General features: G+C 45.7%; 1 protein-coding gene across 1 annotated transcript in view; it reads left to right on the top strand.

Annotated features, from left to right (window-relative positions):
• Positions 1 to 16,758, top strand: part of fars2 (phenylalanyl-tRNA synthetase 2, mitochondrial) — a 100,601-nt gene that overhangs the window by 53,724 nt on the left and 30,119 nt on the right. The window contains exon 9 of the mRNA XM_022766487.1: positions 14,768 to 14,928. Within this exon, the coding sequence (XP_022622208.1) occupies positions 14,768 to 14,928 (161 nt within the window). The remainder of the gene's footprint in view (positions 1 to 14,767; positions 14,929 to 16,758) is intronic.

Here is a 16,758-nt window from a genome sequence, read left to right as displayed (position 1 = left end):
GGGGAGGTGGGGGAGGTGGGGGAGGTGAACCTGATGGATCGTCAACAATAAGGAATTGATTTTGCACTAACTATAAGACTAAGATCAGGAGAAAACCTTAAATACTTGCGTGAACATTTTAAGGAAACCTAAAGGAGAAGAATGAAGGGGTTTTGTGCAGCTGGTCGTCGAGACCCAGAGACAAACCGGACTGTCAGACCTGGAGGAGTTCAACCTCAGTCCAGTTTGTAGGATAAAGTTTGGTAGAAAAGGTAAATGATGATCAGCAGGTGATTTATAATCAATAATGACAGACAGGTTAAACAGGAAGTGAAGGCAGGTACAGCACAGTGACTGTGGCAGAGATCTGAGGACAGAGACTGTACAGTCAGGACCGGTGGGGGGATTAAGGACAGGTGGTGTCGGCAGGTGCAGGATCAGGTGACGTGCAGAGGCGGGAACTATGAAAACGTTAATGGACAGACAGGAAGCATCGCAGAGGACCACGATGATGACTCACACTCTGCGTTGTGTTTTACTGTCGAGTCATTGCCTTTTGTTTCACCCTCTGATTTATCTTCAGTTCCACCTGCCAGGTGAGATGTGAAATGTTTTTTATCTTTTAATCTCCAGATAATAAAATATTTGTCAGTTTGGCCTTTTTCTGCTTCCATAGAAAACTGTCAGCAGGTGATGAAATGAAACGAAGGTCTGGTCTCAGGTGAGAGGAGCTGGACTCAGTTCAGGTGTTCAGGTCGTGGGAGCAGGTCGGCTAATGCTAGCTGCTAATAGCTGCTTTTGTTTTCACATTATCCAGAGATAACCAGAGATTAAATGTTCTCCCGTCGACAGAACTCACTCCTCTCTCTTCATATTCCGCCACATAAATCCAGGTAATTCCTCCATCTTCACACTTCCTGTCTTTGTCTAACCCTCGCCGCCTCCGCCGCTCTCATTAGCTTCGTTCTAATCTGGCCTCGTGTTCGGGGACTGTTGATTATCGCCGTGTGGATGACGAAGTGTCTTAACCTCCACTAAACAGAGGATCAGGCCGCTAAGCTGTGTGAACAGCTCCGCCACCTAACCTCGCCAAAGCCCGGACATTTCCCAGTAATCCGCCCGTAATTACAGCCTGATCTCTGCAGCACAGCTGATTGGTGCGGCGACACACACACACACACACACACACACACACACCTGTGAGAGAGTTTGTTACAGACATTCACTCGTTGACATGAGCGGGAAGCTGCGTCGTTTATTTGTGTGTTTAATTTATAGTGTGGTAAAGAATACAAAGGTGTGTGTGTGTGTGTGTGTGTGTGTGTGTGTGTGTGTGTGGGCACGCTCTCAGACAGGATAAAGAAGGAATTTCAGAATAACAGGAAGTGAGGATGTTTTGATCTGATGCTCTGACGTATGACTAAGGAGTGACGTCAGCTGATGATGATCATGATGATGATGATGATGATGTCTCCACGACGACGACAGTCAGAGCTGGAGGCATATTGTTTTCAGGTTGTTCGTCCGTCTCAGTGACGACGGAACTTCTTCAAATGTGGCACAAACATTCATCAGGACTCGAGGGTGAACGGGTTCGATTTTGGTGGTCAAAGGTCAAAGACCAAGGTCACGGTGACCTTTAAGGGAACTCCTTCACATTTGGCACAAATGTTCCACTGGGACTAGTCTGTGTGGCGGAGGTTTACAACTGTGAGGCAGTGATTCTAGTTTATAGAACATCTGTCATACAAACATGTTGCCCAGGGCTACACACACACACACACACACACACACACACACACACACACACAACAATAAAACACTAACATAAAATAAACACTAGGAATAAAAGATGAAATAAAAACCAGTGATTAATGTTAAAAACTAAAGATATAACGTTACTACAAACATCTGGAGCGTGACTCTCACACTGACGTCCGTTAAACACCACATCAGAAACTACGTTGAACACACACGCTCTGACCCCCCCCCCCCCCCCACCCCCCCCAACACCCAACACACACACACACACACACAGCACACCACACACTCCAACCATTTGAATCTTAAACTACGACAGTAATCCCTCGCGTTGCCTGGTTACTAATCACTCTGCATAATTTATGTCACCCTCATTACTAATTCAGGAGCGAGGCTCAATAACAGGCGGCCGCCGCAGACTGTTTCAGCACATATTGTTTCCATAATCCATATTCATTACTGGAGGCCGATTCAAAGCGGCGCTCTCACCGCGGGGAGAGTTCATGTTTGAGATTTCAGACACGGCGGCGGTGGCAGCGCTCGCATCCGGAGTGACAATGACTGAGGCGGGCGCACGAAATGAGATTTCACCCGTCACCATCGCCACAATCAGCACTCTGTAACTTTGTTCGGAGAAGTTCTGCACACAGACGCAGAAGAAGAAAAGAGTCACATGACGTCGGAGGCTGACGGGCCCTTGAGCCAAACTGCTCCACCTCCACTGCTCTGTAGAATACAGTCCATCTAGCATTTATGTAGCCACGACCGCTAAACAACTCCACATCTCATAATCAATGACCATCCCGCTCTGACAAAACTCAGTAAGTGGACCTTGAGTCAAGATTTCATTTTTTCTCTAAAATGAAATTCATTCAGAAAAATTAGAGAACATTAGAGAAACAGTCTCACCACAAGGTCCATTTAGTAGGTGTCCTGGGGCTTTCAGTCATTTCACATGATCTTCATCAGTGAATGGAGCACGCCCAGTCATCGTGGATTTATTTCATGAGCAGTTTAAGGTTTTGTTAAAGATCAGTTTCTGCTTTAAAGTGACTCTGAAATTCATTTTGACCTCGGAAGCAAAGCTGCATCTGCCGATGAAGGTCATGTGAACAAACCAAAAGCTCCAGAACACCCGCTAAATGGACCTTGTGGATAGATTGAGATTTAAGATAGAATAAAACCATTCAGCAAATAAAGAGTGAAGAGAAAAATAAAATACAGCAAAGATCTACGAAGGACAAAAAATGACTTAAGTATAAATAAATAAATACATTTTGGTAATGAAAATATGTTATTTCTGTATTTATTCATTTATTTATTTATACATTTACATCTTTATTTCCACATTTATTTATTTGTGTCCATATGTTAATGAGGTGGGCGGTCCTACCTCAGTCTAAAGCCGGATTGGTTATAGCGGTGTTTGATCGGATGGATCAATAGGGACAAAATGAGCAGAATGAAAACGTTACTGAGGAAATGAAACTCAGGTCAGAAAGCAGGAGTTTAACTGTGAGTTTAAAGAATTTAATCATCATCAAAAACTCAGTGAATCGTTTCAGTTCTAGTGAAACATTCAGGATCCAGAGTCGCTCAGTTTAATTTGACCAGTATAATCAGGTGATCTCTGAAGGTTTCAGGTGTTCTCGTTCTTCCAGACCATTTTTAAACCCATCAGATATAAAATGTGCTGAAAACAGTTTTTCTTTGCTCATGAAAAATTGACCTTTGGAGATCAGTAATATAAAGTCATTAAACTTTTTCCTCTGGATGTTTTGTAGGTCGTCTTTTTTAAAACCCTGTTTGCAGCAAACCTCCGTCTGTCAGGTTTTTATGGCTGTAATTTTTCTTCTCTTTGTGCATTGTAGTTTAATAAAAACGTATAATTCCCGGCCCTGATTCACGCTCCTGAGTTGACCTTTTCTTCAGCTGTAGATAGTCATGGAAACACCAGAGAGGAAGTGACTTCAGTTCTGCAGCAGATTCTCATTTTGAGTTTAAACGTTGAACAAGCGAACGTCTATTTCCCCCTTTTTTCTGCCTGTTTGACTCCCATGTTGCATTGCAGTCATATTTTCCCTCCTCACGAGCTGCCAGTGAGAGTGTCCATCTATAAATCATAGTGTTGGGAGACTGGTGGAGGCTGCCAATAGTCCATTTAGCACTGCTAATGGTGACGGATGAGTGTGTGGCTGTGAGATGTGGCGAGGTGAAAGGATGAGCCTCCGAGGGCTTCGTACCAACTTGTTCCTCTAACTGGTCCAATGCAGCAGCTGTCTGAAACTGGGACTGATGGGGGGACCAGCTCTGCCGTCTCACTTCACACGAGTGCAGGGAGGCTTTTATTTTGAAATGTAGTCAGGTACTGGACACAGAACACTTCTGGACTCGTCCTCACAGGATGTATTAATCTGAAATCTAGAAACGTAATTGTCAGTGATGCCCCGTCCCAATCTGAGCCCTTTATATAAAGTATATGTAGATACATCTGTAATGCAGCTGCACAGAAAGTCAGAACCACATTTAAATAAAGTTGATTCAAATCACGAAAAACATGACGCCTTAAAGAAAAATTGATATTACAGCCTTGTTTTTCTGTTTTGTTGAAATGTGTTGCTTCTGTTTCTTCACTGCTTTTTTAACTTGTAGTTTCTTGACAGAACACAATGAGGCATCAATAGTAATAACTTTATTCGTACGGCACTTTTCTTAACAGAGTTACAAAGGGAGATAAAATAATAGATTGGAAAGTAAAATCAGATAAATGGAGTCCAGGAGACATAAGATCACACGTCAGTCAGAAGCCAGTTTGAAAAGCTGTGCAGATTGTAAACAGCATCTCAGTGCACACTTCATTTACCGTGACGGTGAGTTCACGACCACCTTCTCACGTCACCGCTATGCAGACGACACCCAGCTTTACCTGTCGTTCCCACCAGACGACCCCACTGTCTCTCTGACGGATCCACGTGGATGAAGGAACGCCTCCTTCAACTAAACCTCTCTCTGACTGAGCTCTTAGTCGTCCCAGCTCAGTCTCTTCCTCACGATATCTAGATCAAAATCACCTCTTCATCTTCATCCCTTACCCAAACCAAGGTCGCACTAAACCTGGGTGTTGTGTTCGATGACCAGCTCTCCTTCTCTGACCATGTTGCATCGTCTCCTGGTCGTGTCTCTTTGCTCTGTACAACGTCGGCTCTTTGTGCACAGATGATCCTGCTGCCCATCTGGACTTCAATCAGCCCAAAAGGTCATCAACCTACACTGGCTTCCCACGTCCGCCTGAATCAGATTCAAGTCACTTCTGGGTCTGCACCATCTACTTGAACTCAATCATTCGGCTTTATGCTCCTCTCTCAGCCACTGTGTTCCTCCGAGGAACGTCGTCTGTCATCTCCGTCCCTGCTCAGAAGACGGTCTCAGTCCTGATGGTGGAACAAGCTGCTGAAGTCTATCAGAGGACCGTCCCTCTCTATCTTCAACACTCTCCAACACCCTAACATGTCTAACTAACACTTACACTACCGGATCTCCTCACACTTATTATACTGATGCTATACTGGTACTAGTTTAGTGGTGAGATGCCAACCCTAACCCTAACCCTGCACCCCAGGGATGGTGGGATTAACACCCAGATAGATAAGATCAATACAAGCTGATGGTCTGAAAGAACATCAGGTGGGTCTTTGTGAACAGAAGACACAAAGAGAGAAGGGAAGACAGGCTGGGTTAATGTGTTCGCCAGGTTAAGAGGATAAGTGGATAGAGGGATGACGGAGGAGAGTGATGGACTGCATTGTGAAGCGGAGCGCTAGGGTGAACGAGTGCAAGCAGAATTAAAAGAGACAAAAGGAGCGATGGTGGAAACGAGGAGAGAAAAAATGGATTGGGTGAGAAGGAGGAATGAGCCGAGTTCAGGTGAAGAGAGTAGGAGGAGGAAAGAGTGATGGAGAGAGCAGGAAGAAGAGGAGAGATTGAAAATGAAGGGATTAGAGAGGGCTGAGGTGAGAAAGAGGGGTGAGGGATGGGAGGAGGAGGAAAGGAGATGAATGGGAACGAGGGGAGGGAGGGAAAGAGCGACAAAAAAAAGACTTGAAAAATGTGAGCGGAGAGGTGAAAGATGTAAATGAGTGATGGAAGAGGGGAGGTGTGGAAAAGAAAAACTGATAGAGGGAGAGAGGGACAGAAAGTGTAATTGAAAGTGGAGGGGGAGCGAGTGATCGAATGTGGAAGACGGGGGAGGGAGGATATGAGCTGAATGAAGAATGAGGGTGAATCAGAACCAGAGTGACGAATAGTAACAGAGACTCTGAGACACAAAGAACAACATGGGTCCACATACATGAAGCTGCTTTAGTTCTGGTCTGGTCCAGTTTTCTCTGGTGAGTCTGACAGATAGAGATCGAGCTTTAAAGAACCAAAGCTCGTCGGTCTGATCGTATGTTGTTACTTTACACTGACGTGTTCATGTTTTATTCTCTGTGTGTTTCTGCTTTACCGAGATTCCCTGAACGCATCAGTCTGCATACAGACGCCACGTTACCCACACAGACACATCCCTGCTGCCGTCACATGTCATGTGACCACTAAACAGTGACGTCATCGATACGGCTACACACACACACACACACACACACACACGCGCAGCCACCCTGAGCTCCCTGATTGGCTGAGGGAGGGGGCCTGGCATTGCAGAGCTGTGTGTGAGTAAGTAAAAAGAGGGAAGGCAGGGGGTTGTCTCATCCTATACACTCACACACACACACACACACACACACACGAACACACAATGATGTTTGCTCTCAGGCCATCTATCCTCACTTTGTGTGGTGCAATCTGTTTTGGCTGATGTCTGTGCCACACTGCAGCTCAGTTCAATGATGCTCTGCACACACACACACACACACACACACACACACTCTTGAGCATCAGTCAGGTGTCTTTCCCGCCTTTCTACTTGGCCGCCTGTACGTCAGTGTTTGATGCGTCAGACGTGTGATTTTTTTCCCTCGGCTGTTGAAAGCTCTTCATTAGCCTCGGTGTCAGTTCATCTGCCGGCAGCTCTGGATGATGAGCACCAGCAGAGGATCCAGACAGGCTGAAGATCCTCAGATCTGATGCAGAGAAAGGGAAAGACTTCTCACTCTGACACTCCAAACCCTGATGAACACACTCTCCCAGGGAGTTCAAAAACCTGCAGCCGCCGCACGAGGTTTACACCCAAACCTGCAACTAACTCTCCAGATTAAAGAACTGTCCTGTGCCCTTAAACCTCCAGTTTATAGACCTGTCCCACAGTTAAAGCCTCAAATTTGTGGACCAGTCTCAAGCTCCTAAATCTCCGGTTCACAGAGGTGTCGCGCTCCCACAGATCTTCAGCTTATAAACCTGTCCTCCACCCCAAAGCTCCAGTATATAAACCAGTCCTGCAACCTGTGACGTCTAGTTCATAGACTGGTCCAAGCCGTCAGGTTGTAGATCAGCTGTAACCTGACGTAATGACAAGTTCAACACCAACATGACTAATGATGAGTAATTAAAGCGATTTATCATCTGAATTCTCTCATATTTCTTGAGAAAGAAAAATCTGTAGCTCTGAAACTTTTAAACTGTTGCATTTTAGTTTTATTGTGTCAGAACTTTCTTTATTATGACACCTAGGACAGTATATGGTCAGTTTTAAAACGTTCTCCGTCCACACTAACACACCTGAAAACACACACACACACACACCTGAGCAGTTACTGTATGTACACTGAGCATGTGCGAGCCGGTGTAAACAGGAAGTAGATTGTCTCCTCTGCAGCTGTAGCATTAAAACAGAGAATGTAAGTGAACAGCAGCTGCAAAGACAACAAGGTCAGTAACTCTGTCATTCATCATCATGGTGTATTCACCACTGGTAGTCCAGGCTGATGACAGCCAATCAGGAGAGACCCTGGGTGTGACATCATCGTTTACTAACGTCTCAGTGTCTGTCCATCCAGATGAAAACACAACCCCAGAGTTTTCAAAATAAAACACAACCCCAGAGTTTTCAAAATAAAACACAACCTCAGTTTTCAAAATAAAACACAACCTCAGAGTTTTCAAAATAAAACACAACCCCAGAGTAGGAGGTTTTGGAGCAGCAGCACTGAACTGTGTCGTGCCGTAATGGGAGGTTTGATATTAGGAGCCATTGGGGGGACCCTTTTCCCCTTGGGGGGGCCCCAAACATTAGCCTGGTTTGCCTGTCTTGACAGCGCACGTGTACTGAACTTTACATTTGTCAAGTCAGTGGATTTTCTCACTGCACAGCCATTTAAATGTCGGAGGCCATTTGCAGAGATTTTATTTCAGCTGTGAGATGTGGCTCATTAACCTCGGCTCCTTCTTCCAGCTTTCTTTGGCAGGGGTCTTTAAAGAAGGACACTTGCGTGGCGGGAAAAGGCATCAGTAAATTTAAATGTTCTCCATGATGTGAAGAAATCCTCCCGGTCTCACTGACCTCCATCTTCATTTACTTTTACTTTACACTCATTTATTGGGTTTTAAATTATATTCGAACTCAGATTAAAAACTCCATTTCCATGAACAGAAACCTGCAAGTCTCTCTGACTAATTACAAGCGGTGTTTTCTGTCACAGCGCCTGTGTAATCATTGCACTTAATCACGATCCCGCAGCTTAAAACCACAACCGCCACCGCACAGTCTCTAATAATGCAGTCATAAATATATTCATGGCAAATATAATTAGGAGGGATGGAGACAGATGAGGGGAGAGGAGGAGAAAGAGAAACAGACGAAAAATGATGTATCAGGGAGGAACTGAGAGCAGACAGGGGGGAGGACGACGACAAAATAAAAGAGGAGAGGATTAAAGAACGTTTCACAACATGAAAAAACACCAAGGAGAAAAAAGTGTGAAGATGGAGAGGAGGAGTACGAAGAGGGAAGATCAGACTCTTCACACTCTGGAGAAAATGTAGATTAATATCAGATCAGCTGATGCTGGATCTCCAGGACAGAACTGATCCAGTATCTGAACGTTTGAACAGTCAGATAAACGACATCGGAAAAATTCAGTGAATGAATCCCCTCAAACCCATGAGCTCATCCTCTTATCACACGAGTCGAGGGGCAGGTTGGAAAATGTTTACTTGAGTTACAACAACTTCCTCTTTCATGGTGAGTCATCGAAATTCACCACTCCGCCACGGACACGCCGTTAAACGGAACTTAAAAAGCTTTGCAATTTAGCATCGCAAAGGTCTGGAGATTGTACTGACCAATTATCGAGTGGATCTGATTAGATCTCTAGGAGGAGTTTGTTAAAGTACGACACCTGGAGTTGACAAAAAAAAAAAAAAGTACCAAAATTTCAAAGATTTTGTTTTTGTTTTTGTTTTCGCCGTTAGTTAATTTTTTTTTTTCGTAGTTACGGTTGCTGTGACATCATGATATTCTGTTTGAGCAGAATCATAATCCACAATCTGAAATAACGATATGCATCCTGTTTCTTTTATTGTGAAAGTCCTGACCAGAAGTTGTGGTTCGTATCTTTCCGCTGATGTGTCTTTCGGATGTTTCTCTGCTCGCCACTTCTCTTCACAGCGCTGTCCTCCGTTTACAAACTCTGTCACATCCACTCACACCTTTTGTTCAGTTCATATGGAGGATTCGTGAGGTGTTATATATGTAAGCGTTTTGATTTGAAAGTTCATCCCGCTTCCTGTTTCGTTGTCGTCCTGCCGACACACTGTAACTCCACCGTCTTGGACTGCAGCTGGTGATGGTGGTTCCTGTCTCTGGTTCATGCGCCGCTACGCTGAACTCCCCGAGGAACAAGAGCTGCTGTCTCCAGCGGCGGTTAGCGGGCTAGCTGTTCAACTGCTAACGGGCTCGTCAACTTTTAAAATGAAAAATTCAAACTGACATATTTAAAAGCTAATGATGGTTGGTCTGAAAGTACAGCACAGTGCAGTAGTTAGATCAGTACAGTATAAGATGGTCAGATCGGCCCACCCCTCTCTACAGGTACTGAGTCGACATGTGCGGCGTGACCTGTAACACCGGTGATGTCACCGGTGATGTCACCGGTTTATCACCGAGGCCTGAGTCATACTTTCTGTTGATGAAATTCAACCTGGAGGATGAGACGAAGAGAAAAGATGAGATGAGAGAAAAGCCACAAAAAGAAAATGGAAAAAGATGGAAACTGGAAACAAAGAGGTTAGAGAGGGAGTGTTATAATGAAGAGGAAGAGGAGGAGGAGGAGGAGGACGAGGAGGAGGTGGACCCCTGCGGAGGAGGAGGAGGAGGACGAGGAGGAGGAGGAGGAGGAAGAGGAGGAAGAGGAGGAGGAGGAGGAGGAGGAGGAGAGTACAGTGAGGGAAACTGATGAAGGAGGAAATGAGAGCGGGGCAGTTAAGAAAAGAGGGGAATACAAAGAAGTGACGAGGACGAGGAGAGGAGGTGAAGGAGGAGGAGAAAGGGTTTAAAGAGGGGGAGGAGGAGGAGGAGGAGGATCTGATTGATTGTGAGTTATCATGAAGTGGAGATTTATTCCAGCGTGTTCCCTCATCTCCGGCGACCCCTCGACCCCCCGCTCATTAGCATAGAAACCACATTCCCCGGCTGCTGATTGGACCGGTTCTGACGAGACCAGGATGTAAAGGAAATGAGAAGAAGTGTGTGTGCGTGTTTGCGTGCATGGACGCTTTGTAGACTCGTGCACACTCCTATGGGGGAGGGGGGGGCAGGCGGGTTACACATCATCATAATAAGCAGAAGCATTTCCAATCAGAGCAGGTAATTCTTCCTCTCGCTCTCTCTGCGTCTGCCTCCTTCCTGCTTTCTGTGTGTGTGTGTGTGTGTGTGTGTGTGTGTGTGTGTGTGTGTTTGTCCTTTTAGTGGAGAGCCATTTGAATGCCCCCACGCACAAATATTTAGAAAAATGTCCAGATTACCTCCCGAGCCTCTCCGCCCACTCCTCACCCAGGAGCTGACCCGAGAATCTGAGTGTGAAAGCTGAAGAACAGCCTGTGGCTGCGACGCTGCTGCGCTCCACTAATTATTCCTGCAGATTTATGGAAGAGTGAAAATACAGGAGTCTAATCTGCGCTCTGGTTCACGCTCAGTGTGACCAGCTCCGCACCAAAAACCCATCCTCGTCATCCACGAGATGATTCACTCATTCTCTGTCTGATGTGAACCTCTTTGTTATATGAACCACTGTGGTCTGATAGTCCTGGACCAGGACCAGGACCAGGACCTGGACCTGGACCTGGACCTGGGTACTGAGGTCCCTTTCTTTAAGTCACTGTCTGTGTCTGTGGGGCGTTCAGGTGAGCTCACAGGTGGATTGGAGGATTTAACCCCCGACAACAAACCAACCAAACGTCCGACTGAGACCTGATCATTATTTTAATCTGTTTTCTGCAACTTGAAACTTCTTTTCCACAATTTAGAGGCAAATATTTTCACTTTCACTCATCATTTCACATCTGACTGAAATCTGTCGTTAAATCTAAAGAGGGTTTTTTTTTACTGAGGGTGGCGTACCTACCTCTGTCGCCATGGTTACTATGATAACGGTCATGGCTTGGTATAGGACATACTGTACATATGCATTGACTTGATAATAGTTTATAATGTTTCCATACTGTTTCTACAGAGGTCCCTATTTCATCTCTTGAGGTTGTGTTGGCGCTAATGTCGTAGGCTTGGTTATTATAAAATAAAAACACTATAACAATCTATTAAATAACATCATCACATTTATTACCATCGTTTCAACTGTCCGACAGTGGAGCATGATGGGTGGTGTCCCTGTAGGAGCCCAGGCTGTTGTTATTGTTGTTGACTCCATTCAGGAACCTCAGGGTTAAATTAAGGTTTGGAATGAAACCAGATGAAAAGCTTCAGGAATTAGTCTGTGGTAAATTCATAGTTTCACGTTAGTTTGTTTGTTGTTGTTTCCAATAAAAAGGTAAAAAACTGTTTCATTGACCGAAGTCTAGATTCCAAACCTCCATTTTTCACAGTGTAAACAGCAGACTGTGATTCGCTGGCATTAATCAGCGTCTGATAGGTTGATTACCTGCCCTCCTCCCCTGAGATGGACTGACCTGCTGAATCCAGTTAAAAGCTGTGAACCTCTATTGATTTCACCTGTTAAATCCTCTTCTGTCAGGAGGGGGAGGAGGGGGAGGACTGGGGGCGGCTCCCAGGGATTTGAAGCCTTCACATGTGAGGCGTGGACTGTAAAGAAACAGGATTAAAGTCTGTGTTAGTATTAGTGAAGGTCCTACACACAGAGCTGACGCCTTCAACTCCACATTCAGTGTTTTTTATTGATCTTTTATTTAGTTTATTTTGTCGTCCCATTATTTGCCTCCGGTGGCAGCTGAAACATCTGAGCAGCTGTTGGACGGATTACCTCAGTGTGGTGCAGACATTCATGGTCCCCAGAGGATGAACCCTCATGACTGTGGTCACCCTCTGACTTTTTCCTCTGGCTGCATCATCAGGTCACGTTTTAATGTGTTGGATGACATTCCCATCAGCCTCAGCGGTACTTGCAGATAAGCAAAAGTTAGCACGCTAAGACGCTAACATAGGCTGTAGATAAAGATGGACGTCGCCTCTGTGACGTCACCCACAGGTTTCTGAAGCTCAGAGTGAGCTGCTCCACCGTTGCCATCTTGGCAGTGTCTCACTCCGCCCCCTAACTCCCAGCTGATCCAAAAATGGTCAAAGAGGAGGGGCGTGGGTGGAGCTGAGACTTTGTGGCAGATACGCTCACCCACCTGTCACTCAAAGAGGCCACGCCCTCAATCCTCCATAACTGTAGTCCTTAATAAAATGTAAACAGGTGAGTTATATAAACAGGTGAGTTATATAAACAGGTGAGTTATACAAACAGGTGTCATGAAGGAGGAAAGTAGCTCTAGAGACCAAAACAGTTTTTGTACCAGGCTGTAAACATGTTGATTTCTGCTGTAAAGTTGGACATTTTAACATGGGAGTCTATGGGGACTGACTCACTGTTGGAGCCAGACTCTAGTGGTCGTTAGAGGAACTGCAGCTTCATGTTTCAGCCTCGGAGGTTGATGCTTGGACGCTAAACTCAACAGGTGAACATGATAAATATGTCACAGCTAGCATGGCTGCAGACTCTTATTTTGAAACAGCAGGTATCTCAGTGAACTGGTGGTTATTCCTTCCTCCTTCCTGCTTCTCAGCAGTGAAATTAAACTTTGGATGGTTATTTTCTATAGTTTATTCCTGGAGGCGTCAGACATGAAACATGTTTGTCTCTGGTCTTTAATATTTAAATGACTGAGCAGCTGAAACATCATCTTAAACGTGACAAAGAAAAACCCTGAAACTTGACAAATGCAGGATCCTGATGCAAGATTCACTGGATTAACTTTCTTACCTTCAGAATTAAATCCAGACGCATGAACGTGTTTCTTAAACTGTGGATCCAGGTTTCCAGAGGGTCGACGCGTCAGAGAGGAAACAGGTTTGTCTCAATTAGTCTTCATCCCGTGGAGACGAACCTCTTCCCTCTTATCCAGGTCCCGGGCTGAAATACTCAGAATTACCCATAATCCCTGACTCCGCCGAGCGTTTGCCCTTTGCTGCGACCTGCCTCGCAGCGGCTGAACTGTTTCGTTCTGAAATGAGAAATGTGGCGTTTGAAAAGCTCCACTGCGTCTCCAGGAGAATGACTGATGACACGAAGGGAAGGTGGTGACCAGCTCTGACTGACGGGCTTTTATTCTGAAAGGCTCTCTCCGCTCTGCGGTTTTCATGCAGTTTGAAAGGGTTTCTCTTCGCCGCCTGAAGGCACTGACCTGGAGTCAGCGTTGTTTTTGTCCGTGAGCAGATGAAGTTCGTTATTTGTTCCAGACGACTTTGTTCTTCAGTCTCTGCTTCACATCGATTCACATGATGATGATGAGACACGCCGAGTAACAGACAAAACTCATATCTGTGATTTATAGTAAGAAGATCATTTACCAAACATCAGAATGAGCAGCGAGAAGCTGCTGTGGTCTCATCATGCACAAAACAAGTCGTTAATATTCCATTTTAAAGCGCTCTTCAGGTCGTCACGCCGCCTTCCCTTCTACTGTGTCAAAGTAGTTGTTAAATAATGATCAATAATGAATCAATACACTGACACTGACAGTGATCAGAGACTGACTCTAACACAAAATCATCCAGCCTCGAAAACTCTTTCTCTACATGTCATCAACATCTCACACGTGTGTCAGGGGTCGTGACCTCAGGGTCCGAACCCGGAGCAGTCATGGCTGCCTCAGTGCCCTTGAGCAGCGAACCGGTTTCCTTCAGGGAGTCGTACTCGCCGCCACAGCGAGCGAGCGAGCGCCGAGCCGAGGAGAGTTTCCCTCCTGGGCAATCGATACAGATCCCAAAAATAACCCTGTGTGTGTGTGTGTGTGTGTGTGTGTGTGTGTGTGTGTGTGTGTGTGTGTGTGTGTGTGTGTGTGAGAGCCTGTGAGTGGGAGGCATTCAGATAAGGTTGTATAGATTTATTGACAGTGTTAAGTTGAAGTGTTGAATAATATAGAGGAGTCCACTGAAGTAACAGCAGCAGCTGCTACCTGCTGACACACACACACACACACACACACACACACACACACACACACACACACAGTGAGTTGCAGGGCGTCTGTCTGAACCAGTGTCACTGAATCAGTTGATTTTCAGTCGGAGCTGCTTCATTTTCACTGGATCAAAACTTTTCTTTTCATCAGCAGCAACATTTAGCTTCATTTATATCTGCATGGCTTTGCAGCAGTGGCCTGTGGCTGAAACTGGACCCCCAGCAGTAATGTCTTTTTTAATCTTACATCAGACCGACATTCAGCCGCTCTTTAACAGCAGCTACTTATTCCATTAAAACAGCTGCTGGAAACTGGAGACTGAACCCGACAGGTAGACGGTGTGTGTGCAGGTGTGTTAACCGTCTGTTGTCTGCTGTGTTTCCCGTCTTTGCAGCGGGGGCGGGGAACAAGCTGGGCTGGGCCTTCGGTCTCGGGCTGGAGAGACTGGCCATGGTGCTGTACAGCATCCCGGACATCCGGCTGTTCTGGAGTCAGGACGAGCGCTTCCTCAAACAGTTCAGGGTGCAGGACGTCCACCAGGCCGTCTGTTTCCAGGTAACACACACACACACACACGACACTACAGTGAACAGACCATGCTGGACTGTGTTGAACGAGGTAAACAAACTTTATTTGTGAGACACTGAGTGAATCAGAGACAAACTAATGTATGAGCTTCACAATAAAACGTTTAGATTTTAAAGGTTTCGACTGACGTGTGTGTGACTGTGACTCGCCTGAACATTTTAGATCATTCATACGTCACCAAACAAACCCTCAGTTCAGTGATTTGAGACTTGATATCTGAGGTTTCCATCATCACGTCAGAAATGTTCTTCTCCTCAAACGCTGCATCACAGTGATTCACTTTCCTTCTTTTCTTTTCTTCTTCTCTTTATTATTCTATGCGTTCACTCGTCCATTTGTCTCTCGGCTCGACCGAGTGTTCAGCTGAACATTTACACTCCGTAACCTCTGCCTTCAAACACCTCCGTCTCCCTCCATCAACCTCCCACTTACTCAGTGACAGTGTGTGTGTGTGTGTGTGTGTGTGTGTGTGTGTGTGTGTGTGTGTCCATCCAAACAGTCAACAGAAATACAACATTTATATGAGACATCAGCTGAGTTCTGGTTCAGGTTCTGGTTCAGGTTCTTAAGGGTTCTACAGGAACTCTTTTGTTCTAACAGACTGAGAGCAGACAGGAAGTGTTCTGACCTCGCTCTGCTCACTCTCACCTGTCGGGTTACTTTCCTACTTTTACCCTCTCCCCTGTAGTCATTTATCCTTCCTGTGTGTGTGTGTGTGTGTGTGTGTGTGTGTGTGTGTGTGTGTGTGTGTGTGTGTGGTTGGTTGTGGTTGGTTGTGTTCTAGCCTCTTAACCTCATGTATAAAACATTTTGACAGTGGGGGCTCAAATCAGCCAGCGCCAGTCACTTCTCCTGACCCCAGCATCATCAGAACACACACACACACACACACACACACTCACACACTGTGTGTGCAGGTTCACACAGCGGTTACTCTGTCCCTGCTAAAGGTGTTTTTTGTCGACTCTCGTCTTCACTAATGAAGAACATTTCAAGTGACTGTTGGAGGGCAGAGAGGAGAACAGAGAAGAAGAAAAGAGGGGAGGAGGGGGAGGAGGGGGGAGGAGGGAGTGACTGAGTGAGATGGAGGAAATGAGGGGAGAGAGAGGGAGGACAGAGCAGCAGGAGGGAAGTGAAGATGGAGAATGAAAGCAGACTGGAAAATAAAATGTGTAGATGAGCAACAAGATATTTAAAGATATTAAAATATAAAATATAAATGATCTAATAAACACATGACAGTAAGATAAAGATCTGAGGGGACGGAGTCATGTGAGGACGGAGCCCGGTGTCCACTTCACAGTCCTCACAGCTTTATTGATGAACTCGGATCCTCCAGAGGGACCAGGGGAGCACGGCTCATCTCCTGCCCAGGGTCAGTGCACCTCTCCTGGGCCAAGACTCTCCACCTCTCCCCCTAAACCCCCACCCCAACCCCTTGGATCGGTAATGAACTGTGACCGTGTGTGTGTGTGTGTGTGTGTGTGCGTGTACAGAATCTAAACAAACATGTTCTTCAGGGAGCCGTCCTCTGTCTCTAAACTCTAATAGTGTTGAACACTCAGTCCCTCAGAAACACTCTCTCTACACCACACGGCCAGAAGTATGTGGACACCCCCGACCACCTGACCACCTTCATCTCTTTCTTTGTCAAAGTATTTAAATAAATTCAGATTAATAATAAAAATGTAAAACACACACCTGTACCTGTCTTCTACCTACCTGCCTTACCAACCAGCCACCTATTGCACTAACCTACTAACCCACCCAACACCCAGCAGCTGAGTGGACTCACCT

The sequence above is a fragment of the Seriola dumerili genome, unplaced genomic scaffold (assembly GCF_002260705.1).
Source record: "Seriola dumerili isolate Sdu_G_001 unplaced genomic scaffold, Sdu_1.0 BDQW01000859.1, whole genome shotgun sequence".
NCBI classification, from domain to species: domain Eukaryota; kingdom Metazoa; phylum Chordata; class Actinopteri; order Carangiformes; family Carangidae; genus Seriola; species Seriola dumerili.
This window is presented reverse-complemented; position numbering and strand designations above follow the sequence as displayed.